Source organism: Pelophylax lessonae (genome assembly GCF_965119305.1).
Source record: "Pelophylax lessonae genome assembly, chromosome: 6".
NCBI lineage: Eukaryota > Metazoa > Chordata > Amphibia > Anura > Ranidae > Pelophylax > Pelophylax lessonae.
The window spans coordinates 170282303-170306984 of NC_138773.1; the positions used below are offsets into that span (position 1 = coordinate 170282303).

A 24682-nucleotide genomic window follows, 5' to 3' on the forward strand; every position below is an offset into this window, starting at 1 on the left:
GTACAGTCTATAAGGGAACCTACCCTCTTCGGTGGTGGCTGTCACTATTCACCACTATTGGATTTTTAGTTATCACTATTTGGGTGTTATCATCGTTTGTTTTGTGGTTTTACGCTATGGCGTTTGCCTTTTTTTCCCTCATTTAAACGTATCCCTGGACACCTGCATCACCACGGTACGGGTTGCTGCCTTCTGAGGTCTGTGGATTCGGTTCCCATTATTTTGGCTACAGTATCTGCTACTTCTGGTAAGCGGTACCCGCACAAGTTACAACGCAATTTTTTCCATTTTTGTTACCGGTTTACACTATGGTGTTGTTTTTCTCCTTCTATTCATATACCACTGAGGAGATTTACATCGGAGCCCTATGAAGCTTGCTGTGTTCCACATTTGAAGACTCTGCCTTTAAATTTCTTGGCTCTTTAATGATTGGAATCTGGTAAGCGGTACCTGCACAAGGGTCATCATTTTTCCCTCTCATTTATGGACATTCACATGGACTGTTTCATTTGTTAGCGCAGCTTTATTTATATATTTGTACATTGATATCATATCCCCCCTCAATTGTCTCTTCTCCAGAGAGAATAGGTTCAGTGCTTGTGGTCTTTCCTCATAGCTGATGTCCTCAATTCCCCTAATTATTTTTGTTGCCCTTCTCTGGACTTTCTCCAGTTCCAGCACATCCTTCCTGAGGACCGGTGCCCAGAACTGGACAGCATACTCCAGATGTGACCAGACCAGAGTCTTGTAGAGTGGGAGAATAATCTCTTTATTTCTGGAGTGAATCCCCTTTTTTATACATCCCAGTATGCTGTTGGCTTTGCTTGCAGCGGCTTGGCATTGCATGCCACTGCTAAGCCTGTTGTCTACAAGTACCCCCAGGTCCTTTTCCATCCTAGACTCACCCAGAGGTTCCCCCCCTAGTGAGGACCTGATCGGAAAGCCCGTGTGAAAGGGGCCTTAGGCTTTTTTCCTTCAATGCTTGGAACTTTCCAGGAGTGTATCCACTTTCTCATAGCGGGAATGAGGCCCCATTCCGCAATGAATAGTGCCTAAACAACCAACAGACTAAAGCATTGTCATATGGGGCTTTGTGCATGCTTGTAGATTTGCAAAATCATATGGAAATGGCACTCAGGATGCCCTAATATTTTAATATAAAACCCCTTAAGCAAATAAACCTGAAATAAATAAGACCACACAGGAAATTGGTTTGGACAAAGGCCGCGGCTGTTTTTTATTATTGGCTTAATAAATATATAAATACTCAGATACTTTATTTTATTCAACTTCACTTTTAAAGATAAAAACATCCAGCAGCCCAGCCAGACGGCTCGGGCTGACACTATGACATCAACATTTTAAAATAACATTTTCCACCACACGCAGAATAAATACTTTTTCAATAGAACAGTCCACCCAAGCACCTTGGCTAAGGCGACAGCAAACAAGCCAATAATTAAAATAACTGGCCGCGACAAATAAGGGAGGGGGGAGGGGGAGACAGCAGTATAATGGTCCTGAGGAGATGAAGTGGCCAGGAGACCCTCGGTCACCGCTTAAATAGCCCCCCCGCAGAGCCAGTTGGAACTGGATTTCAGTCAAGAGCAGGGGAATTCAGGCGGGAGTTCGGGGGGCACGCGCTAATCTGCCTAGCGATACCTTAGATAAGGGCGGGAAAGCAGCAATAATTTAAATTCTGCCCAGATACCTGAAGCTTAAGAGCGGGAAGCCTTGACCAAGGGTTAGCCCAGGTCAAAAGTTCATCCTACTGAAGCTGACTGACTAACTAGGCCTAAGTAAACCTATTGAACTGACCTTGTTACCACCTAAATTTTCTGAATAAATAAGCCCCTTCTGCCCTTCCATATAGAAGATGAGGGTTATATGAAACCCCATCTTCTTTATATGGAAATGGCACTCAGGATGCCCTAATATTTTAATATAAAACCCCTTAAGCAAATAAACCTGAAATAAACAAGACCACACAGGAAATTGGTTTGGACAAAGGCCGCGGCTGTTTTTTATTATTGGCTTAATAAATATATAAATACTCAGATACTTTATTTTATTCAACTTCACTTTTAAAGATAAAAACATCCAGCAGCCCAGCCAGACGGCTCGGGGCTGACACTATGACATCAACATTTTAAAATAACATTTTCCACCGGACAGGCAACACCCTTGTGCCTGTCACCACCAACCCACCTCGCGGCCTGCTCAATACAGCTCCCTAAGTTATTGTTTAGAATGTCCAAACCAATTTCCGATAAATGAACCCCATCCTTCCAATAGAGGCCCTCTAAACCACCCTCTAATTCCATATGCCTATAACAAACAATCCCTATGTCTCTCAACAGTTTAGCTAAACCCCTATTTAATCGCTTCCTCATCCTTTCAAGCGGTTTCAAACCCTGGCATTTAAAAAATACCAGTCTCGGAACCACTTCTGAAAAAACCAAACGGGCGCTAGGGAGTTTACTTTGTATGATCACTAGATCGTTCCTAATCGCATAGAGCAAATCGAGGGTTTTTAATTTTCCTAAATCGTTTCCCCCTAAGTGGACAACTAAGATATCAGGAAGGGGAAAACTTAACATTAGCTTGGAAACTGCTGGAACTAGTTCCGACCAAACCATACCCCTCTTACTGAACCACATAACCTTGTAACTGCCTCTGTCCAATCCCAAATTGTCCGAATACACTCTCTTCTTAGCTCGGAGATGGGCCCAGTGAATATATGAATGACTGATGATCAAGATAGTAATTTTTTCACCTGAAATTAAACAACATCATTAGGACGTATGTAGGACTTGTAACAGTTAGAGGTCCATCTACCAATCCTTTTTACGTCTTCAACTCCCAATCCCAACCTAGCTGCTTCTGTCGCAGCACCAATGCGAAATGAATGTGTAGACAGACTTTCAGCACTTACATTCAAGAACTTCAAACACATTTTAAACACAGCAGTGAATTGGTAACGAGAAACCGGCTTTCCGGACTTATGAACAAATAAAACTTCCTCCCCTACTGGCCTAATTAAAAGGAATTCTTTTAACAGAGCAACTGGACAAACAGGCGCTCCCCTGAACTCATGTAAAACTATTTGTTTACCCAACCCCAGCTGATCTGTTTTAGAACGGGCCAAGAATATTGTTACACTGGATATATAAATATTCACATCCTGAACTCTCAAACCCGTATAACCCAACCTCCTGTCCGGAATAAGCTCTGAAATTCTAAGGGCACCAAAAAACATTGTCGAGAACACTGCCCTGAACAACTGTGCTTCATAACCAGAGAAGCACACATTGTCCAGAGCCCCGCAAACCCTATTCAATAACTCCAACGAAATAGGCTTTCTGTCATCTAATCTAAAATTTCTCTTCCTATAGCCTTTCATGGCCTGGTGGACCGAAAAAAAGGACAAACAGGCCGGATGATTTTTTAGCTTCCCGAAAAAATATACTCCCGCCAGAATTTTGCTCACATGTGACCAAGAAAATTTTTGCTTGAAAAGCATATTCAAAAATGATAATACCAACACTTCAGAGAATGAATCCTCTGACAGCCCTAACGAACTAAGGTGTTGAAGCCATAAACCCCAAGCTGATCGATATCCAGCCATCGTGGACGGGGCCATCCACAACTGATCGGGGCAACGATGTCCAGCAGTGTCTGCCTCCGGTAGCAGATGAAAGAAACGTTCCATCTGGAAACGAGACAGACAGTCTGCTAAAAACGTTGCTCTTTCCAGGAACAAAAGAGGCTTTGAGCCAGATGTTAAATTGTAAGCATTTAGCTACCAAATAATGCAACATTACCGTGACTGGAGGCGATTTAGAGGAGAGACAATTAATGGCGAAGAGTACGCCCTTGTTGTCAGTCCTAACGCAAATCCTTTTGTTCTTAAACTGATGACCCCATAACTCTACTGCCACTATTATCGGGAACAATTCTAATAAAACAATGTTGCGAATGAGGCCGGATGCCTTCCATCTGTCGCACCATGGCGCTGCGCACCAATGCGTGCGCCAGATTGCGGCAAAGCCCTTAGAACCAGCTGCATCTGTAAAGAGCAGAAAGTCTTCATCTAGAATGAACTGCTCCTGCCAGATTGTGGATCCATTAAAATAAAGCAAAAATTGAAGCCAAACTAAAAAATCCTCCTTCATCTCACTGGTGATTCGAACATGAGACGAAGGGGATTTCAGACCTGCAGTAGCAGCGTAAATCCTTCTAGAAATTTTTTTTCCCATGGGCATCACCCTTGAGGCAAAAGCCAATAAACCTAGTAAAGCTTGCAGTTTATTTAAACAAACCTTCTTTTATCTGATCATCCATAACAGGGAGACCCGCAGCTTCTCAATCTTTTCCTCCGGCAGTCTGAATTCCATCTTTTCCGAATCTATCGTGATGCCTAAGAAAACTATACTTTGGGATGGAAAAACAGTCTTTTCCTCAGCTAGGGGCACCCCGAATTTCATACAAATTTGCATAAAGACCTCCAGCAGATAGGCACAAGTGTTAGAAAAAACAGGACCTATAAATAAAAAATCGTCCAGATAGTGGACTAAAAGATGCGAACCCGTAATTTGAGAAACCACCCATTCTAAAAAAGAGGAAAAAGTTTCAAAATAAAAGCAGGATAAAGAACAGCCCATTGGCAGGCACTTATCGAAATAAAATTCGTCCCTAAAGTAAAAACCGAAAGAATTAAAGGAATTAGGGTGGATAGGTAGCAGGCGAAAGGCTGACTTTATGTCGGCTTTCGCCAACAAAGCACCTTGTCCTGCAGACCTAAGTTTGACCAAAGCATCCTCGAAAGTTGCGTAGTGAACAGATGCCATGCTGTCATCTATCTCGTCGTTGAGGGAGTCATGCAAAGGGTAGGATAGGTGATGGATCAACCTATATGTATTCGGTTCCTTTTTCTGAACAATTCCCAAAGGTGAAATCCTGAAATGTGGGAAAGGTGGTTCAGAAAACGGACCCGCAAACCTACCCTCCCGGAGTTCCATAAAAATGTTTTCAGCCACAATGTTTTGTAAACCATCAACTGATCTAAGATTGTTGTGGATGGTGCAACCCTTGCCTTTAAAAGGTGGTAAAGGAAAACCAAATGCCGTCAATTAATAGGCGTGCTTTCTCCTGGTCTGGGTACCTGACTAACCAGGGGAACATTTCTGGGAGCCTCACTGGGGTGGTAGCTTTTTTGAATAGCTTGCTGATTGTTGGACAGCTTCTTAAAGCATTTAAATACTGGATGTGGCCCTGCGCAGAAAGCGCATTCGTGTCTAAACTTACACGATCCAGGCCACCTACACTGCGATTCGTTAAAATTTAAGCAGATGCCTTTTTTAAAGGTCTGCCCGCCTGTAGATTGTGGGTTAACAGGCTGTTTTGGGAGAAAGGACCGTTGTGGCAAGAAAAGATCAAGCCACAATCCTACGTCCTTTACTCCCCATTTTAGAGAAGGCTGAACTGCTAGTTTTTTTTCTAAAGGCAACGTCATAGTTGAACCATGATGTCCCCCCAAAGTTTTTGTAAGCTTCCAGCACAATGTCAATGTGCTGGAACAAACCTACACTTTTTTCCGGAGCCTTTTCGCACAAAACACTGGAAAATATCAGGAAAGCCTGTAACCAATTGTTAAATGTTTTCGTTATAGGACGTCTCCTCTCTTCCTCTTCCTTTTTCTCAGGTTTGGACACAAATTCTTTGGCAGAGGGCAACAATGACAGCATGTCTATATAAACTCCCTGCCAAATCTTTTCTTTCATGGATTCGGATAAATGATATCCTAGAGGGGATATTTCACACACTAAAGGCTCCCTCAAACTTGTCTCGGGCAAATTTTGAGACTGAGCTATCTCAAAAGCAGTGTTATCCAAAGAGGGATTGCTAACTGATAAACCACCACAAGGTGGCGCCAAAGAGGGATTGCTAACTGATAAGCCACCACAAGGTGGCGCAACCCAGACATTAGCAGGGGATGGTGCCATAGTTTTTAAATGCCCGGCCACATTCCTAAACTCCTGCAAAATGTCAGACATCATTGAAAACATTCCTGCCACTTCTTGAGAAGAGGACTCACCCCTCAATGGCAGAGCAGGAATACCGGCTTTAGGGACGTCTGCCGACGCTGCCCTGATGGTGTTAGTGGTGGCCTCGGTACGACCTGTGGCCCCTGGATCCTCCGCTCCCGTCCTGCGTCCCGACGAGCTCCGGCTCCTCGATGTCCTCCCGGGGGCGTCCCCATCCTTTCTCCCGCACGGCCTCTTCTTCGGCGACCGTCTCCGCGATGAACCGGAACCGCCACCTGTAGAGGGAGAAAAAGACTTCCGGGGCATCCTCGTTCTTTTTGCTGCCCCGGCCTCCGTACCGGATATTACGGACGCCACGACACTGCGCATGTCCTGTGACCTCTCTTCTCCTTCCGATGCCTCCGCCGAGCGCGACCGTTCTTCCGTGGGTCTACTCTCCGCGCCCGCAGCTCCGCCATCGATGGCCACTGGGACCCGACCTCCGTCTTCCTCGACCGCGGCCGGACCGGATCCTGGCTCCATTGATAAAGGTAGCTGTAGACAACGCCTGACCCAGGCTTCGCCACCCGCTTCACCGGCTCGCTCTAGTAGCTGTCTGACAAGGCTCATGACGGCAGGGGTCCGGGGAGACAGCAGTATAATGGTCCTGAGGAGATGAAGTGACCAGGAGACCCTCGGTCACCGCTTAAATAGCCCCCCGCAGAGCCAGTTGGAACTGGATTTCAGTCAAGAGCAGGGGAATTCAGGCGGGAGTTCGGGGGGCACGCGCTAATCTGCCTAGCGATACCTTAGATAAGGGCGGGAAAGCAGCAATAATTTAAATTCTGCCCAGATACCTGAAGCTTAAGAGCGGGAAGCCTTGACCAAGGGTTAGCCCAGGTCAAAAGTTCATCCTACTGAAGCTGACTGACTAACTAGGCCTAAGTAAACCTATTGAACTGACCTTGTTACCACCTAAATTTTCTGAATAAATAAGCCCCTTCTGCCCTTCCATATAGAAGATGAGGGTTATATGAAACCCCATCTTCTTTATATTCTGAGACATAGGCATGAGCAGGGGGTGTGCCAGGTGTGCTCGGTGTCAAATTACCCTACTGCCTGGGCTTACCCCTGTGTTGTGCCCCCCATGGATGGGAGCACTTCCCATTCATTCACTGTCCAGTTCAGCCGAGGTGGCAGAGAATGGCATGTGTGTTTGAGCTTTGGGATGCTCACCCTAATGCCATAGGCTGCACACACCTATGTTCTGAGGAAAACAGCAGCTGTTCTAGAAAGGTTCCAGGCAGTAATAGCAGGAAACATAAAGAAAAAAGTCTAAAACTTATATTGTCATCTCCTACCTTCTAAGTGTTCGTTTAGTAGTTTAAATGACCCCACAGGTTTTCTTTAAAGTGTATTTATACCCAAAACTTCTTCTTTTTTTTTTTTTTTTTTTGGATAGAGTTGATTAGTACTCCTATCAGGTTTTAGTGCAGTCAAAGCCCCCGCTGGAGAGATTCCTTCATTTCCTGTCTGGTAAAAAAAAAAAAGTTTTCCCCAGAACAGAAAGTGAAGGAAAATCTCTGTAATGGAGCCCTAGATAGCCGTAAAACCTGAAAGGGGGTCCAAACCGTTCCCCAGTCTATTCAAAACTAAAAAAAAAAAAAAAAAGTTTTTATGTATAGATACACTTTTAAACACAATATGAAGCATCTGCTGTGAATTTGGGACATCTTCGGTGTATGCAGACACTACAACATCTGTGTGAGTCCTTTTAAGCACAAAATTGTTCCTTCAAAAAAGCCTAAGCATGCAGTATTTTTTATTGCTGTGCATTTTTTTTTTTTATTCACTTTATTGCACAGGTCTGCCTGAATGAACAACATGCACGTTATATTCACCCTTTGTGCATTCTTTTGTATGTAAAAGTCATTTCATAAACATTATTGTGCAGGTTTTTGCTAAAACTATGACCACTTCTGGCAGAAATTAACACTTAGTTTCTGTGAGGCCTCCACTGAGGAAGGACAGTGAAGGAACCATTGGAGGTAATAATAACTGTTTTTGAGATAAAATGCCAGTTTTGGGTAAATTAAGACAATTTTTAAATAGTGGAATGCTAATTTCATGTGGGAAAATGATGGCTCCACACCCATGCACGATTTCTTTTTTTTTAATTTGAACATTTTTTATGTGCAAATTATCATGTCATTATCATTATAAAATAACAAATACCACTTGAATTGATGTTATTGATCATAGGTATGGTGCTAAGTAAAAAAAAAATTTAAATTCACCCAGCGGAGGGACCTACCTGTGAAATTCGCAAATGCTAAAAATATTTGATATCTTCGCTCTTCAGAGGAAATTTTTAATGAATAGCAAATGTAACTACCACTTTTGCTGCAGACACTATAAAAAAAATCTTAATGTTGTGGCCAAACCTTTTAATTACTAATTTTAGGGTATTTATTTATATAGTGCATGAGTGATGGCACATTAATTCATTTCAGTTACCTAAGAGAAAATAAATATAGGATAGCACGGAGAAAAAGTTGCAAAAGCCTTAAAGTGGTTGTAAAGGCTCAAGGTTTTTTACCTTTATGCATTGAATGCATGAAGGTAAAATACCTTCTGTGTGCATCAGCCCCCCCCCCAATACTTACCTGTGCCCCATCTCGATCCAGTGATGTGCACAGAAGCAGTGGCTCTCCAGGGTCTCTTCCTCCTTATTGGCTGAGACAGCAGCCATTGGCTCCCACTACTGTCAATAACAGCCAGCAAACCTATGAGGAGAGGCCAGGGGTGGGGCCAAGCCATGCTCCATGTGTAAATTGAAACATAGAGCAGCGACTGGGGTTTGAGCCTGCTCAAGTGCCCCCATAGCAAGCTGCTTGCCATGAGGGCAACTGACAAGAGGGAGAGGCCAGGAGCACCGGTAGGGGGACCTGAGAAGAGGAGGATCGGGGCTTCTCTGTGCAAAACCAACTGCACAGAGCCGGTAAATATAAAATGTTTGTTATAGTATTTAAAAAAAAAAAAAAATCTGCCTTTAATATTGCTTTAAACCAGCTCCCAGAACAGTACAAGTCTTATTGGAGCCTGCCAAAAATATTATTGTACGTTGTCACCTGTGGAAATAGACACTGTGTATCTTTTGTGAACACCATTCCGAAATTTCTAACCCTTATGAGAAGTATTGTAGTAATGCTGATCCGGCCACTTTTAAGCAATGTTAGAAAGACTTACAACCAATTTCCTTTTTTTGACCCTGTATTAATGGGAGAACTCCGAACTCTGCATTCCTTAAACCAGCCTTTTTCAACCAGGGTGCCCAGGCACCCTGGTGTGCCTTGAGGTTTCTTCAGGGGTGCCTTGGCAAAATGCCTAAAAATGGATCAATGTTGTATAGAAGCCAGTGTGTGGATGAAGCCTGTCTTTTAGTTGCACAAAGCCATTGTTTTCATTATGAACCATTACAACTTTTTAGACACTGCCATCCTAGCAACCAATGACATCATCAGTTAATAAGGAGGATGTCTGTTGCCTCCATAGCATCCTTGCTTGACCCTCTTGTGCCCCTCTCCCTCAGCACTGGGGTGACATTAGCTGACTGATAGAGAGAAGTTGAGGGAGAAGAGAAACATTGGAATACTAGTCAGTACCAGTGTGCGAAAGCGTATTTGCTTTGGAAGAATAAATCACCTCTAATGTTAAGTGTCCTACGTGTGGATGTTGCTGCATTGTGTAAAGCAAATAGAATTGTTTTTTACATTTTAGAATGGGATGCCTCGATACTGTCCAGAATCTCGACTCAAAAAAGGTTGAGAAAACTATAGCCCTAAACTATAGTTTTTTTGATCCTACTGAAGCTGACTGACTAACTAGGCCTAAGTAAACCTATTGAACTGACCTTGTTACCACCTAAATTTTCTGAATAAATAAGCCCCTTCTGCCCTTCCATATAGAAGATGAGGGTTATATGAAACCCCATCTTCTTTATATTCTGAGACATAGGCATGAGCAGGGGGTGTGCCAGGTGTGCTCGGTGTCAAATTACCCTACTGCCTGGGCTTACCCCTGTGTTGTGCCCCCCATGGATGGGAGCACTTCCCATTCATTCACTGTCCAGTTCAGCCGAGGTGGCAGAGAATGGCATGTGTGTTTGAGCTTTGGGATGCTCACCCTAATGCCATAGGCTGCACACACCTATGTTCTGAGGAAAACAGCAGCTGTTCTAGAAAGGTTCCAGGCAGTAATAGCAGGAAACATAAAGAAAAAAGTCTAAAACTTATATTGTCATCTCCTACCTTCTAAGTGTTCGTTTAGTAGTTTAAATGACCCCACAGGTTTTCTTTAAAGTGTATTTATACCCAAAACTTCTTCTTTTTTTTTTTTTTTTTTTGGATAGAGTTGATTAGTACTCCTATCAGGTTTTAGTGCAGTCAAAGCCCCCGCTGGAGAGATTCCTTCATTTCCTGTCTGGTAAAAAAAAAAAAGTTTTCCCCAGAACAGAAAGTGAAGGAAAATCTCTGTAATGGAGCCCTAGATAGCCGTAAAACCTGAAAGGGGGTCCAAACCGTTCCCCAGTCTATTCAAAACTAAAAAAAAAAAAAAAAGTTTTTATGTATAGATACACTTTTAAACACAATATGAAGCATCTGCTGTGAATTTGGGACATCTTCGGTGTATGCAGACACTACAACATCTGTGTGAGTCCTTTTAAGCACAAAATTGTTCCTTCAAAAAAGCCTAAGCATGCAGTATTTTTTATTGCTGTGCATTTTTTTTTTTTATTCACTTTATTGCACAGGTCTGCCTGAATGAACAACATGCACGTTATATTCACCCTTTGTGCATTCTTTTGTATGTAAAAGTCATTTCATAAACATTATTGTGCAGGTTTTTGCTAAAACTATGACCACTTCTGGCAGAAATTAACACTTAGTTTCTGTGAGGCCTCCACTGAGGAAGGACAGTGAAGGAACCATTGGAGGTAATAATAACTGTTTTTGAGATAAAATGCCAGTTTTGGGTAAATTAAGACAATTTTTAAATAGTGGAATGCTAATTTCATGTGGGAAAATGATGGCTCCACACCCATGCAAGATTTCTTTTTTTTTAATTTGAACATTTTTTATGTGCAAATTATCATGTCATTATCATTATAAAATAACAAATACCACTTGAATTGATGTTATTGATCATAGGTATGGTGCTAAGTAAAAAAAAAATTTAAATTCACCCAGCGGAGGGACCTACCTGTGAAATTCGCAAATGCTAAAAATATTTGATATCTTCGCTCTTCAGAGGAAATTTTTAATGAATAGCAAATGTAACTACCACTTTTGCTGCAGACACTATAAAAAAAATCTTAATGTTGTGGCCAAACCTTTTAATTACTAATTTTAGGGTATTTATTTATATAGTGCATGAGTGATGGCACATTAATTCATTTCAGTTACCTAAGAGAAAATAAATATAGGATAGCACGGAGAAAAAGTTGCAAAAGCCTTAAAGTGGTTGTAAAGGCTCAAGGTTTTTTACCTTTATGCATTGAATGCATGAAGGTAAAATACCTTCTGTGTGCATCAGCCCCCCCCCCCCCCAATACTTACCTGTGCCCCATCTCGATCCAGTGATGTGCACAGAAGCAGTGGCTCTCCAGGGTCTCTTCCTCCTTATTGGCTGAGACAGCAGCCATTGGCTCCCACTACTGTCAATAACAGCCAGCAAACCTATGAGGAGAGGCCAGGGGTGGGGCCAAGCCATGCTCCATGTGTAAATTGAAACATAGAGCAGCGACTGGGGTTTGAGCCTGCTCAAGTGCCCCCATAGCAAGCTGCTTGCCATGAGGGCAACTGACAAGAGGGAGAGGCCAGGAGCACCGGTAGGGGGACCTGAGAAGAGGAGGATCGGGGCTTCTCTGTGCAAAACCAACTGCACAGAGCCGGTAAATATAAAATGTTTGTTATAGTATTTAAAAAAAAAAAAAAATCTGCCTTTAATATTGCTTTAAACCAGCTCCCAGAACAGTACAAGTCTTATTGGAGCCTGCCAAAAATATTATTGTACGTTGTCACCTGTGGAAATAGACACTGTGTATCTTTTGTGAACACCATTCCGAAATTTCTAACCCATATGAGAAGTATTGTAGTAATGCTGATCCGGCCACTTTTAAGCAATGTTAGAAAGACTTACAACCAATTTCCTTTTTTTGACCCTGTATTAATGGGAGAACTCCGAACTCTGCATTCCTTAAACCAGCCTTTTTCAACCAGGGTGCCCAGGCACCCTGGTGTGCCTTGAGGTTTCTTGAGGGGTGCCTTGGCAAAATGCCTAAAAATGGATCAATGTTGTATAGAAGCCAGTGTGTGGATGAAGCCTGTCTTTTAGTTGCACAAAGCCATTGTTTTCATTATGAACCATTACAACTTTTTAGACACTGCCATCCTAGCAACCAATGACATCATCAGTTAATAAGGAGGATGTCTGTTGCCTCCATAGCATCCTTGCTTGACCCTCTTGTGCCCCTCTCCCTCAGCACTGGGGTGACATTAGCTGACTGATAGAGAGAAGTTGAGGGAGAAGAGAAACATTGGAATACTAGTCAGTACCAGTGTGCGAAAGCGTATTTGCTTTGGAAGAATAAATCACCTCTAATGTTAAGTGTCCTACGTGTGGATGTTGCTGCATTGTGTAAAGCAAATAGAATTGTTTTTTACATTTTAGAATGGGATGCCTCGATACTGTCCAGAATCTCGACTCAAAAAAGGTTGAGAAAACTATAGCCCTAAACTATGGTTGGCCTTAGATAGATGTTTAAGGCTTTAAATGATAAAGGCTGAATGCAAAAAAATACAAACGGATTCCTCTGTCCATACATTTGAGTTGGGTGGAGGAATCCTCCCTGCTGAGACATTGTATTCTGGGGGGGGGGGGGGGGCTCTCCACTGTCAGAATACACTGATTAGCTTTCCGATAAGTCTTCTTTTGAGCAGGAGGAGCCACACATGGATTAAAATTCAGACGATCCCTGCTGCACCAGCTAAATTTCGATCCATTCATGGCTAGCTTATGGCTCATGGACCACTGTTTACAAATTCCTGCAATAAGAAGACCATGCACGCAGAATCTTTTCAATGCCTTCTGGTGCTGCTGTATGCAGAGTGGCAGTGGGTAACAGGTGCTAGAATGCAGAGCATTCAAGAAACAGACAATATACCTTTGCTCTCCCCAATCTTCTGTCTGACTGTCAGAGATGGGGGACTCGAGTCACGTGACTTGACTTAAGTCACCAGTTTGAGGACTTGAGACTTGCTTGACTAAAACTAATAAAAGACTCGACTTAACTTTGACTTGGTATTCATGACTTGAGACTTGACTTTGACTTGGTATTCATGACTTGAGACTTGGCTTTGACTTGAGACATATGACTCGAAATGACTTTACTTTTTTAAGTTATTAAATATTTGCATTTTCTCAAGATGTGTTAAAGCAAAATGAATGTCCCTGTTATGTTTCTGACACCACAGTCACTTAAAACACCTCAGTGTGTTCTGATTTTTAGGACACTGGCTGTTTAACAATGGAAATACTTAACATGTTTTTAGTGACTGTGGTGTTGAAACATGACCGGACGAAGGATTTTGAGCTGTTTGGGCATTCAAAGTGTTTCTTTAATATGCCACAAAAAAAAGCACTAAGCAGTTTTGTTAATGTTGAAAATAAAACAAAACCTTTCCTGACCACTGACTTTTAACTGATTTAAATTTGAAAATTGGGGTAGATCAGTATTTTGACTTGATTTGTGACTTGACCAAAATAAATTACTTGACTTGACTTGCTTGACTTCTAGCAGGGACTAGACTTGACTTGCTTGCTTTTCGCCACAGTAACTTGAGACTTGCTTGTGACTTGCACATGTGTGACTTACTCCCATGTCTTCTGACTGTGCCTACATAGTGCTAGCTATGACACCATCTGGCCAGTAGAGGAGTAGTGGGGAGGCACAGAGAATATGAAAGGGTAAGTAATAATTTAACACCAGTGCTGGAAGGATGCTCCGAATCTCAATTACACCATTGGGATACTATTCACCTCACATACACCAGGAGGGGCGTTTTTTCTTCCAATAGAAGCCAGAGCATTATTACCTCCACTGACCCCCAACACAAGGGCATCTTTTACTCATACTCACAACCAATGCTGGGACAATTCTTTAACTTCCGCTAATGCCAGGGCATTCTTCATACCAAAAATGCTTGGGTGCTTTTTACACTTAAGGCCGTACACACGATAAGAAAATCTGAAGGGAAAATTCGTCCGACGACCGATCTGCTGATTTTCGGATTGTTAGTATGGTGCTTTCGACAGCCGACTCCGACTTTTCGGCCGAAAAAATCCTGATGTGCAGGCTATAAAATTTTTGTCGTCCGTAATACAACGTCCGGTTTTTGTCTCATTAGTACAGATTTCAACGGAAAAAAATCTTGAGAGCAAGACTAGGCATGCTCAGAGACGAAAGAACACATACAAAGCAATCCAACACATGACATCACTTCTGAAGAAGAATTCTGTCCTACGGGAAAATTCGTATGAAAATAACCTCTTCACTTTCCACATCAGACTAGCATGCCACAAAAAACGGACGACAGATTGTTCGATAATCTTATCGTGTGTACGGGGCTTTACTGATCACCAATGTTGGGTCATGTGTTATCCGACACATGACATCACTTCTGAAGTAGAATTCTGTCCTACGGGAAAATTCGTATGAAAATAACCTCTTCACTTTCCACATCAGACTAGCATGCCACAAAAAACGGACGACAGATTGTTCGATAATCTTATCGTGTGTACGGGGCTTTACTGATCACCAATGTTGGGTCATGTGTTATCCGACACATGACATCACTTCTGAAGTAGAATTCTGTCCTACGGGAAAATTCGTATGAAAATAACCTCTTCACTTTCCACATCAGACTAGCATGCCACAAAAAACGGACGACAGATTGTTCGATAATCTTATCGTGTGTACAGGGCTTTACTGATCACCAATGTTGGGACATTTTAAACTCCCACTGGCCATAGTCCAACCACAGCCCAATAGATACTCTACTGGACCTTAGTTTAAAAAGTCTGAGGACCCCTGCCCTAATTGTTCCCATGACTGTTTGTCTATGGGGATGATTTGTCAATCATGAATAATTTCTATCATATTTCTAGAAACTTTAAATTTTTTCAATCACTTATGCATATTGGATGTGTGATGTTAAACAAAGCTTCACTTTATTAAAAATTTATGAATTTAGGACCACTTTGATTTTTTTTTTTATTTATTTGAAAAGCAGGTGAGTGAGCCTTGTGAAAAACATGATCGATTTAAGAATTCAACAGTATTGTACAATTGTACATCCATAAGCTGAAAACTTACTGGAAAAAAGTAAATGTCCATAGTGTATACATTTCAATTTATACAACATAAGAAACCTTTGAAAGAACAGCATGGTTTCTCGTTGAACAAAAAAAAAAAAAAAAAAAAATACTACCCAACAACTAAAATCATACTATCAGACCCCTAAACTCTTATTATTATGCTTTTATTATGAACCTAATGTTATAAACACAATTTTAGATTTATTTTATTTAATTTCTTATTTCTATCTCCTGTCAGGGTCATGACTGCTATCCTATGCTGTTTACATATGATAAAGACCAGGGAAGTCTGAGCTTTGGAGGAAAACTGGACATCCCTAAGCAGAGCGCCCAGAAAGGATTGACCGCACGAGAGAGATTTCAGAACCTGGACAAAAAAGCCAGCTCTGATAACAACAATGGAACACTGGATACTCTGCATAAAAATAGCATTAGGTAAGGAGATATGTAGAGAAGAATATGATCACCCCTGTATTACTGGTTGTTTCACTATAAAATCTGTGAATAATTACAAAACCCTGTTGTCAGTGTTGCTGGTTGCCAGAAGATACACTCGCCGGTCACTATATTAGGTACACCTGTTCAATTGCTTGGACGTAAATCACTAATTAGCCAATCAAATGGCAGCAACTTAATGCATTTCGGCATCTAGAACTGATGAAGTTGAATGGAGAAGAAAGGGATTTACGTGACTTTGAACGTGGCATGGTTGTTGGTGCCAGACGGGCTGGTCTGAGTATTTCAAAAACCGATGATCTACTGGGATTTTTACACACAGCCATCTCTAGGGTTTACAGAGAATGGTCTGAAAAAGAGAAAATATCCAGTGAGTGGCAGTTGTGTGGAGGAAAATGTCTTGTTGATGTCAGAGGAGAATGGGCAGACTAGTTCAACATGATAGAAAGGCTACAGCAATTCAAATAACCACTTGTTACAACCAGGGTATGCAGAATACCATCTCTTAACGCACAACAAATTGAACCCTGAAGCAGATGGTATACAGCAGCAGAAGACCACATTGGGTGCCACTCCTGTCCGCTAAGAACAGAAAACTTAGGCTACAATTTGCACAGGCTCACCAAAATTGGACAATAGATTGGAAAAACATTGCCTTGTCTGATGAATCTTGATTTTAGCTGCGACATTCAGATGGTCAACAACATTAAAGCATGGATCCACCCTGTCTTGTATCAATGGTTCAGGCTGTTGGTGGTGGTGTAATGGTGTGGGGGATGTTTTCTTGGAACACTTTGGGCCCCTTAGTACCAACTCAGCATCGTTTAACCACTTCCCGCCCGCCCGCCACCTTTTTACTGCGGCAGGGTGGCTCTCCTGACAAACCGACGTAGACCTACGTCAGTTGCGCACGGGAAGCAAGGGGGCGAGCGCGCGCCGCCGGCGGTGCGCTCCCGCCCCCACTCGGCAGCAGGGAAGCCGATGCATGGGGCAGGGGGCTCCGATTGCCACCTGACACCCACAATCACTTCCTGCTGAGGGAGGACGGGCAGCTGTTGTAAACACAGCTGACTGTTCTTCTCCCTGAAATGATCATAGAGCCCATGTGATCCTTCTATATAGGATCACATGTCTCTATGGTTATTTTAGAAGCCACACCCCCCCACAGCTAGAATCACTCCCCTAGGCTCACACTTAACCCACTGATAATCCTCAATGTTAACCCCTTCACTGCCAGTGTCATTATTACAGTAACCGTGCATATTTTTAGCACTGATTACTGTAGTAATGTCACTGGTCCCCCCAAAAGTGTCAAAAATGTCAGTTAGGGGTCCCATCTGTCCGCCGCAATGTCGCAGTCCAGCAAAAAAATCGCAGATTGCCACCATTACTAGTAAAATAACAAAAGAAAAAAACAATAAAATGACATAAATCTTTTCCGTAGCTAGTAGACGCAATAACTTTTATGCAAACCAATCAAAATACGCTTATTGCTATTTTTTTTTTTAACAAAAATATGTAGCAGAAAACAAATTGGCTTGAAATGTTAAAAAAATTTTGATTTTTAATTTTTTTTTTTTTTGAGAATGTCATATAGCAAAATGTGAAAAATATAGTTTTTTTTTAAATTGTTGCTGTTTTTTTGTTTATAGCGCAGAAAATAAAAATCGCACAGTTGATCAAATACCACCAAAAGAAAGCTCTATTTGTATGAAAGAAAGGACATCAATTTTATTTGGGTACAGAGTTGCATGACTGCACAACTGTTCGTTAAAATAACGCAGTGCCAAATCGCAAAATAGGGCCTGGTCAGGAAGCGGGCAAATCCTTCCGTTCTTAAAGTGGTTAAACGCCATGGCCTACCTGAGAATTGTTTCTGACCATGTCCATCCCTTTATGACTACAGTGTACCCATCTTCTGATGGCTACTTTCAGCAGGAAAATGCACCATGTCACAAAGCTCAAATCATCTCAAACTCGTTAAAAAAAAAAAAATCTATACGCAGCCAAAGATATTATATATTGCAGCTTAATTATTAATTATTCTTGAATGTGGTGGTTGCATTCACTTTTTTTTTTTTTGGGGGGGGGGGGGGTATTTTTGTCATCTATTTTTACCCGGTGATCTGGACAAACGTTCTGTCTACGTCCTGCCTTCTTGCTAGGAAGTGAAACCCATTGATTTTTGCTCCTGTAGTGCTGGGAGTGAGCATTCAATGGTTTTTACATCTTAGTAACGAGGCAGGGGGTGGGGATTGCTACTGGGAGTTTTTCAGCCCGGCTTCCAGGAAAGGCCTGCAGGTATGACAACATATTCAAGGGAAATTCAATCTCTCTGTTCTGTTTTCTGTTATCACCAAAAGAAAAAGAAAATCCCAAATTACGGGTTACCACCAGAACAGTAATAGTGGGGAAATCTTCCAAAGGATACACCAGTTCTGGTGACTCTGCTGATACTCCGGGATACCCTCACTTTAGAGGGATTTCCTCTCACTTCCTGTTTGGCAATGTGACAGGAAGTAAAGGGTAATCTCCCCAATGGGACACAGATGGCAAAAATAAACCCTATAGGGCTTAAAGGCCCTTACAACCTTCCTTACTCTTTCCAAAATAAGAAAAAATAAAAAAAAAGATTTTTCATTAGTTCAAATTTAATGAATATTATGCAAAGCTTTTTTTCTACTGGGTCCCCTTAAATACATAGGCTTGAAAAAGACAAACTTGGCCTTTAATACTGCTATAAGTTAAGCAAAAGAAGTATTCTGGAGCATGCTTTTACCTGTACTAAGACTGGATACACACTTTACAACTTTTGTTGTTAGATTTCCTTTAACTATGTAGTGCAAAGGCCTGCCTGACTGCATACAAATTGAAAGTGTTTAGATTTGACCTTGTATTTTATGTTTTTGGTAAATCTAAAGGAAAAAATCTAAAGAAAATTGTATAGTGTGTATCCAGCTTTAGTCTTGCTAACCAAACAAATATAAAGGAGTTTAGTAGAAGTTACTGGGAAATTTCTCTCCTCCGAGGAGATCACACTAATTCACAAACGCTTGTAACCCGGTATTTCTAAATCCTTTAAACGGCAGAACTAAAGTGGAGTTGCTAGAGGAATCACCACAACGCTACTAAATTGAACAGGTTTAAAAAAAGAAAAGCAACCTATGGGTGTTGTTTTTCTTGATGGCATTGTATTGGGTTTCATAGTTCTTTAAACATCCTCAGGTGTAAAGTAATCCTATGGAAATCCTTTCACTGAGTTACATGGTTTAACTATTATTATAATGATGATGACTGGTTACAAGACTAAATAAAAAAGACCCTTTGTTTTTTATTATGTTTGTTTTTTTACTTTCAGTCAAATCTCTGTGCTGAGTGGGGGAAAAGCAAAATGCTCCAAGTTCTGCACCACTGGAATGGATGGAGGGATGTGTATTTGGGACATAAAGGTGGGCAATCATTCTTTTATCTTTTATGTACCTGTACATAGATTTTACTATGTTCAAATAAAATTTGGATTATAATATAAAATATAATTTGTAATATGTATATATAACAGCACCACCAGCTGCACCAATTTTCAGCTGCCTCAGGTGTATAATGGAAGGGCTGCCACGCGGCCTGTCAGTACTACTGGCTGGGCTCTCATTATTGCTGACTGTGAAAAGCCTATGCATTTTTATTGTTGTACTTTATTTACTCTTGTTCAACATACCTACAGCCTAAAAGTAAAGTCTAACAAAACATGTAACAGGCGCATAAGCCACACAATTAGGCAAGGTCCATATGGATCCATAAAACGTCTTAAATGGAATAGATGGAAAGGGAGAGTCCAACATATAGGGCAGCCATCATAGTTGTGCGCAGCCTATTGCATTAGGGTGTGCACCCCAAAGTTTAAATACACATGCATGCGTTTGCCTACATGTACATGGCCCCGATACATTACTCTCCCTGCTGGCAAAGTGAAATAGAAGTGTGTGGCACTTCTCTTATGGCAGAGCAGGTCTGAGGGAGATCTTTCCCATCTCCTCACTGGCAAACAGAGCGATAATGCTAATGTGCCCTAGGTGATTGGGGTGTGCCCAGGCACACCCGGCACACCCTGTGTGCACGCCTATGGCAGCCATCTAGAACCAATCAGCCAGGGGTTCCACCAAGCTGAAGATAAGGAGAGAAAGAGGCGCCTCTAAGTGTAGACTGCACTCACATCTGTAAGCAAGCAAATATGTGTAAAAGGACCCTCCTGAAGATTCCAAGATAGGTAGGTGGTAGATAATGTAATCCGATCCGTGCTGCCATCCCACGGGGACTGACTCCTCTTCACCGTAGCCGGCAATGACGGCGGAGCAGGAGTGAGAGCGAGGCTCAGAGTCCGTCTATTGAGAACGAGGCTTGGTCAGCAGTCATGTGTGGATGACGTCACTGGAGATGCGACGCGTTTCTGGTCGTGCTGCTCCGCCGTCATTGCCGGCTACGGTGAAGAGGAGTCAGTCCCGGAGGGATGGCAGCACGGATCGGATGACATTATCCACCACCCACCTATCTTGAAATCTCCAGGAGGGTCCTTTTACACGTGTTTGCTTACTTACAGATGTGAGTGCATACTTTTTTTAGAATAAAATGTGTTTTAAAGTCTACACTTAGAGGCGCCTCTTTCTCTCCTTATCTAAAAGTAGAGTCAGACAACAGTTCACCTTACTCATTTAGCAGTGTGTCCTGCATCTCAGTAGGCAATCTGTCTTTTTCAGCTTCTCTGCTCCCAGCCCTGGCCTGCCTGATGTGGTTGTAATATATCGTATGATCTTGCTATTGTGGTACAAAGGTTGGGCAATTGGGAGGCCCTAAGCTTTTAACCTTTTGAGGGAAAGGGATTTAGTGTGAACGAGCCCAGATACTATGTGAGGAGACCTGTATTTTGCCACAAAGGATAAATGCAGGTCACACAAATGATTTCTATGTGCCCCATTCACACCGCAATGCTGGTGTGATGTGCGATGTGGTGCAACATGGAAAAAATGTTCCACATTTCACTGGATGGAACCTCACATGACAACACTACAGCACAATGCAACAAGCTGCCATGCAGTGACAAGAATGATGCATTATCACTATGTGATCCTTCAAATAAAGTTAAAAAAATCTGGATGATGCATTGAAACACGCGTCACACCGCTATCTACCTAAGCTCACTATGACAGCTGCCAGCATGGTGCGTTCTACGGGGCAGGCTAGTATGAACATAGCCTTTAGGCTGGGTTCCCACTGATGCGGCTTTGGGTCACAGCATGCAGTCTATGTTTCCCTGTGCACCGATTCAGGTGTGAATCAGGTCTGAATTTTTTTCAAATGGAGCCAAAGATGCACTGGACCTTTTTCCAATACAGAAGACAGCCATCCTGGAGATGTGTGAACCGGCTCCATTGAGAGTCGGTCACGCTCTCTTGTCATGCAAATTGGATGCAGGGAAACCCTAATCCAATTCGCGTCAGTGTGAACCCAGCCTTACAGTAGCAGAACAAATTACATAAAATGAAACCAGGCAGACACAACTCAATCAGTGTTACTACCTACAAAGTGTGAGTGTGTCTGCAGGTAGACAATAAATGAGTAAGGTCTATGTAAATAAAATAGATAGTGCAGTCAGATTATAACATGTGTGAGCTTAGGGCCCCGTTCACATTTGAGCAACACAGTGTTGTTGTTTTTTTGTGCTTTTTTGTATGTTTTTGGAGCAACAACAATCACTTGAATGGATTGCCATCCACTCCAAAAATGTGCCAAAGTGGCTCCTGTACACTTTTTTTGTAGCCAATTTTTTTTGGGGTCACTTGAATGGATTGCCCTCCACTCCAAAAATGTGCCAAAGTAGCTCCTGTACACTTTTTTTGCAGCCATTTTTTTTTTTTTTGGGGGGGGGAATTATTTTTATTGTTTTCAATTTAAACAATACAACACAGAGACTGCATGTTGAACAAAAATACAACCACTACATACAGTCAGTGATTAACAGGCAAAAAACAAAGCGATAAAAGTAACAGAACAAAAAAAGGGGGGGTATACTATTACACCTGTGACCTGTACATCACTCTCCATATCCGAGGAGCAAGTAAGGATCCACACCCACCGCACCCTCAGTACAGTAAGATACCTCAGCAGAAACTGAAATACCATAGATCTTGTTATACAATGCAGATATCAGGAAACCTTACATACATGTCTACAGTCAGGGCAAATAACACACTGGTCACCTAATTCAATTTGGATATCCTGGAGAACTGGAATTGTGCTCAAAAAGAAAAACAATCAATCAGAAACAGTGTGTGGGGACTCAACCCTTTGTAGCTGACTTTGGCTCGTTCATGAATGGCATGTTTTGGGGATTTTATGGGGATTTGTTGCCCGACAAAACATTTGTTCCTTTAGCAAGCTAGGGGTGCCATTAACAATGAATGGCAGCCAAAGGCACATTTTGGGTCTTGGTGTATTTTTAGCACAATCCAAAAATGAGAGCAGAATCACACGATTCTGCCTGTGATTATGAGTTGCTCAGATGTGAACAGGGCCTTAGTATGTGGTGGCAAATTAATGGTGACCATTACATTTGTTTCTTGTCTCACCACTGGGACAAGAATAAAAATGTAACCCAGGTTTTAACACTTCCCCCACTCTACGCAGAACTGATAAGTAAAAACAATGTGGCTTGAGTTGACCTTAGCCAGCCATGATAGGCCAATCAGAATGTTTGGGGGCAGAAGGTAGCAGCAAGCACCTACACTACCCCAGAGCCCAGGGAATGACTGGCAACTTTCAGTCCAGGGGGCAAGTACAAACTAGAGGCCCATGGTGCAGTGAATCTGCCCCCCTCCCACTCTCCCTCTTCCAAGCCTCCTCTTGAACCCCATTCCAGGCTAAAGCTCTGCTCTAGGTACTCCCTACTCACAGGCCAAAAACTGGTTCCAGACTTGGCCAGCAGGGGGCGGTTTGCGTGAGCTGGGACAGCTTGGTTGGGGCTCCAGTAGGGCATGGAACCAGCCTCTGTTCAGACACAGTTTACACCATCCATGCTGGGGGGGGGGGGGGGCAGCCTACGCTCTGTCCTTGTCTTCAGTCCGCAATAAGTAGGTCAGCGGCAGGGACTTTTTACTTTTCTTCAACAGGAATCCTTTAGGCAAGTCTGTGGCAAAAGCAGTGCAGCCTTTTTATAGGGCATTAGAGTGGCCCAGAGGGTAATTGCCCCCCTGCCCCCGTCCTCCCCTACCAGAGCCCTTTGGTCACATATGTCAAACACAAGGCCTGTGGGCAGAATACTGCCCACCAGGTCATTTCATGTGGCCCTCGCACCCATGGCTTTTTTTTTTCTTAACCCAGAACCTTGCACACATTGCGCCCCTGAACTCTGCACCTAGCGCACCCCTGCCTGAACTCTCTGAACCCCTGAACTCTGCACTCTGTAGATAGCGCATCCCTGAACTTTGCACATAACACATTCCTGGTATTTATTGCCCCATTAAGATCCTCCCACTGTTGATAAAACTTGGCCGCCTCCACCATTCGATACATTCGAGTAGGAGTAGTGTGCATGGTTGAGTTCCTGCACCTATTTTGAGAAGCAAAGGCCTGGACAAATTTATATAGTCTGGCCCTTTGAGGGCAACCACAATGCTGATGCGGCCCGCAATTAAATTGAGCATGACACCCCTGCTTTTAGTCATTTGAAAACTGCTGTAAGATTTTCAGGTACCTCGAGGTGCCTGCACTTCATTCCAGCAGCAGGTTTTTTTTGCCAAGTGACAGCTTTCATAAGCCCCCCCCCCATGTAGCAAAATGGATGAAGAATTCACTTTTGTAGCATTTAAAACCTGCAACACCACTGCAAGTTATTGTGCTGCCAATCATTGTACTTTGCTATCAAATGAAAAATGTTGAAAAGTTTGCTTTACACCCCATAAATAATACAAATATGTAGAAGAAGAGTGTGATCGTAACAGTGTCATTGTCTCCTTTTTTTTAGAGTCTGGAATCTGCAATGAAGGGTTTGAAAATAAAGTGATCAAGACAAGAAATAAAACAATGCATAAGAGACTATCCTTTGGCATTTCAATCTTTTTCTATATGCAGTGCTTATTTTTGGCCAGTGTAAGTTTATACGTATGTTTATTGACCTATCAACCACTTAAGGACATTTGACAGAGTGTATACAGTAAATCCTGTCCAGTGTTTGGCTGTATAAACACAGTCACAATTGTGATATCTGTTCAGGGTTGCTTTTGCCACCTGGGTCCAAGCAAACGTGTGAAAAGGTGATCACTAATAATACTTGTTAAAGCACAATGAAACCCACAGATTTACCTGTTTTCCAAAACAGTTGCATTCATGCCGTGTGCGATTTACATGTGTTCCTGGACCCACTGGAGTGCGATCCTAGACAGCACATAACCCCGTGCGTTTAGGCATACCACAACTCATAGATGTGACCAGCTGCATGCTGTGGTGTGCCAAATTAAAAAAAAAAATAAAAAAAAATTGTGGTACATTGGCAACTCATTAAAAATAAACTGGCTGCCTTACTACAACCTGGTAATGCAAGGTGTATCAATGTGCTACAAAACTTATTATTGAGTACCAGTAGATGATAAAAAGCTGGAGACAAACGCAAACAGGCTATTTTGTAAACTGCTAAGTAAATAGCATTATCTGCATTATCAAATAGACCCATTCTGAATCAAATGCATTCCACAAATATGTATGTGTATATATAT

The 24682-nt window shown here is 42.3% G+C and overlaps 1 protein-coding gene across 1 annotated transcript in view; it reads left to right on the plus strand.

Annotated features, from left to right (window-relative positions):
* The window catches only part of ARPC1B (actin related protein 2/3 complex subunit 1B), an 88443-nt gene extending 64155 nt beyond the window's left edge, over positions 1 to 24288 (plus strand). The window contains exons 8-10 of the mRNA XM_082261203.1: positions 15703 to 15899; positions 19279 to 19369; positions 23935 to 24288. Coding sequence (XP_082117329.1) covers positions 15703 to 15899; positions 19279 to 19369; positions 23935 to 23973 — 327 coding nt within the window. The 3' untranslated portion in view covers positions 23974 to 24288. The remainder of the gene's footprint in view (positions 1 to 15702; positions 15900 to 19278; positions 19370 to 23934) is intronic.
* Positions 24289 to 24682: the final 394 nt, after the last annotated feature.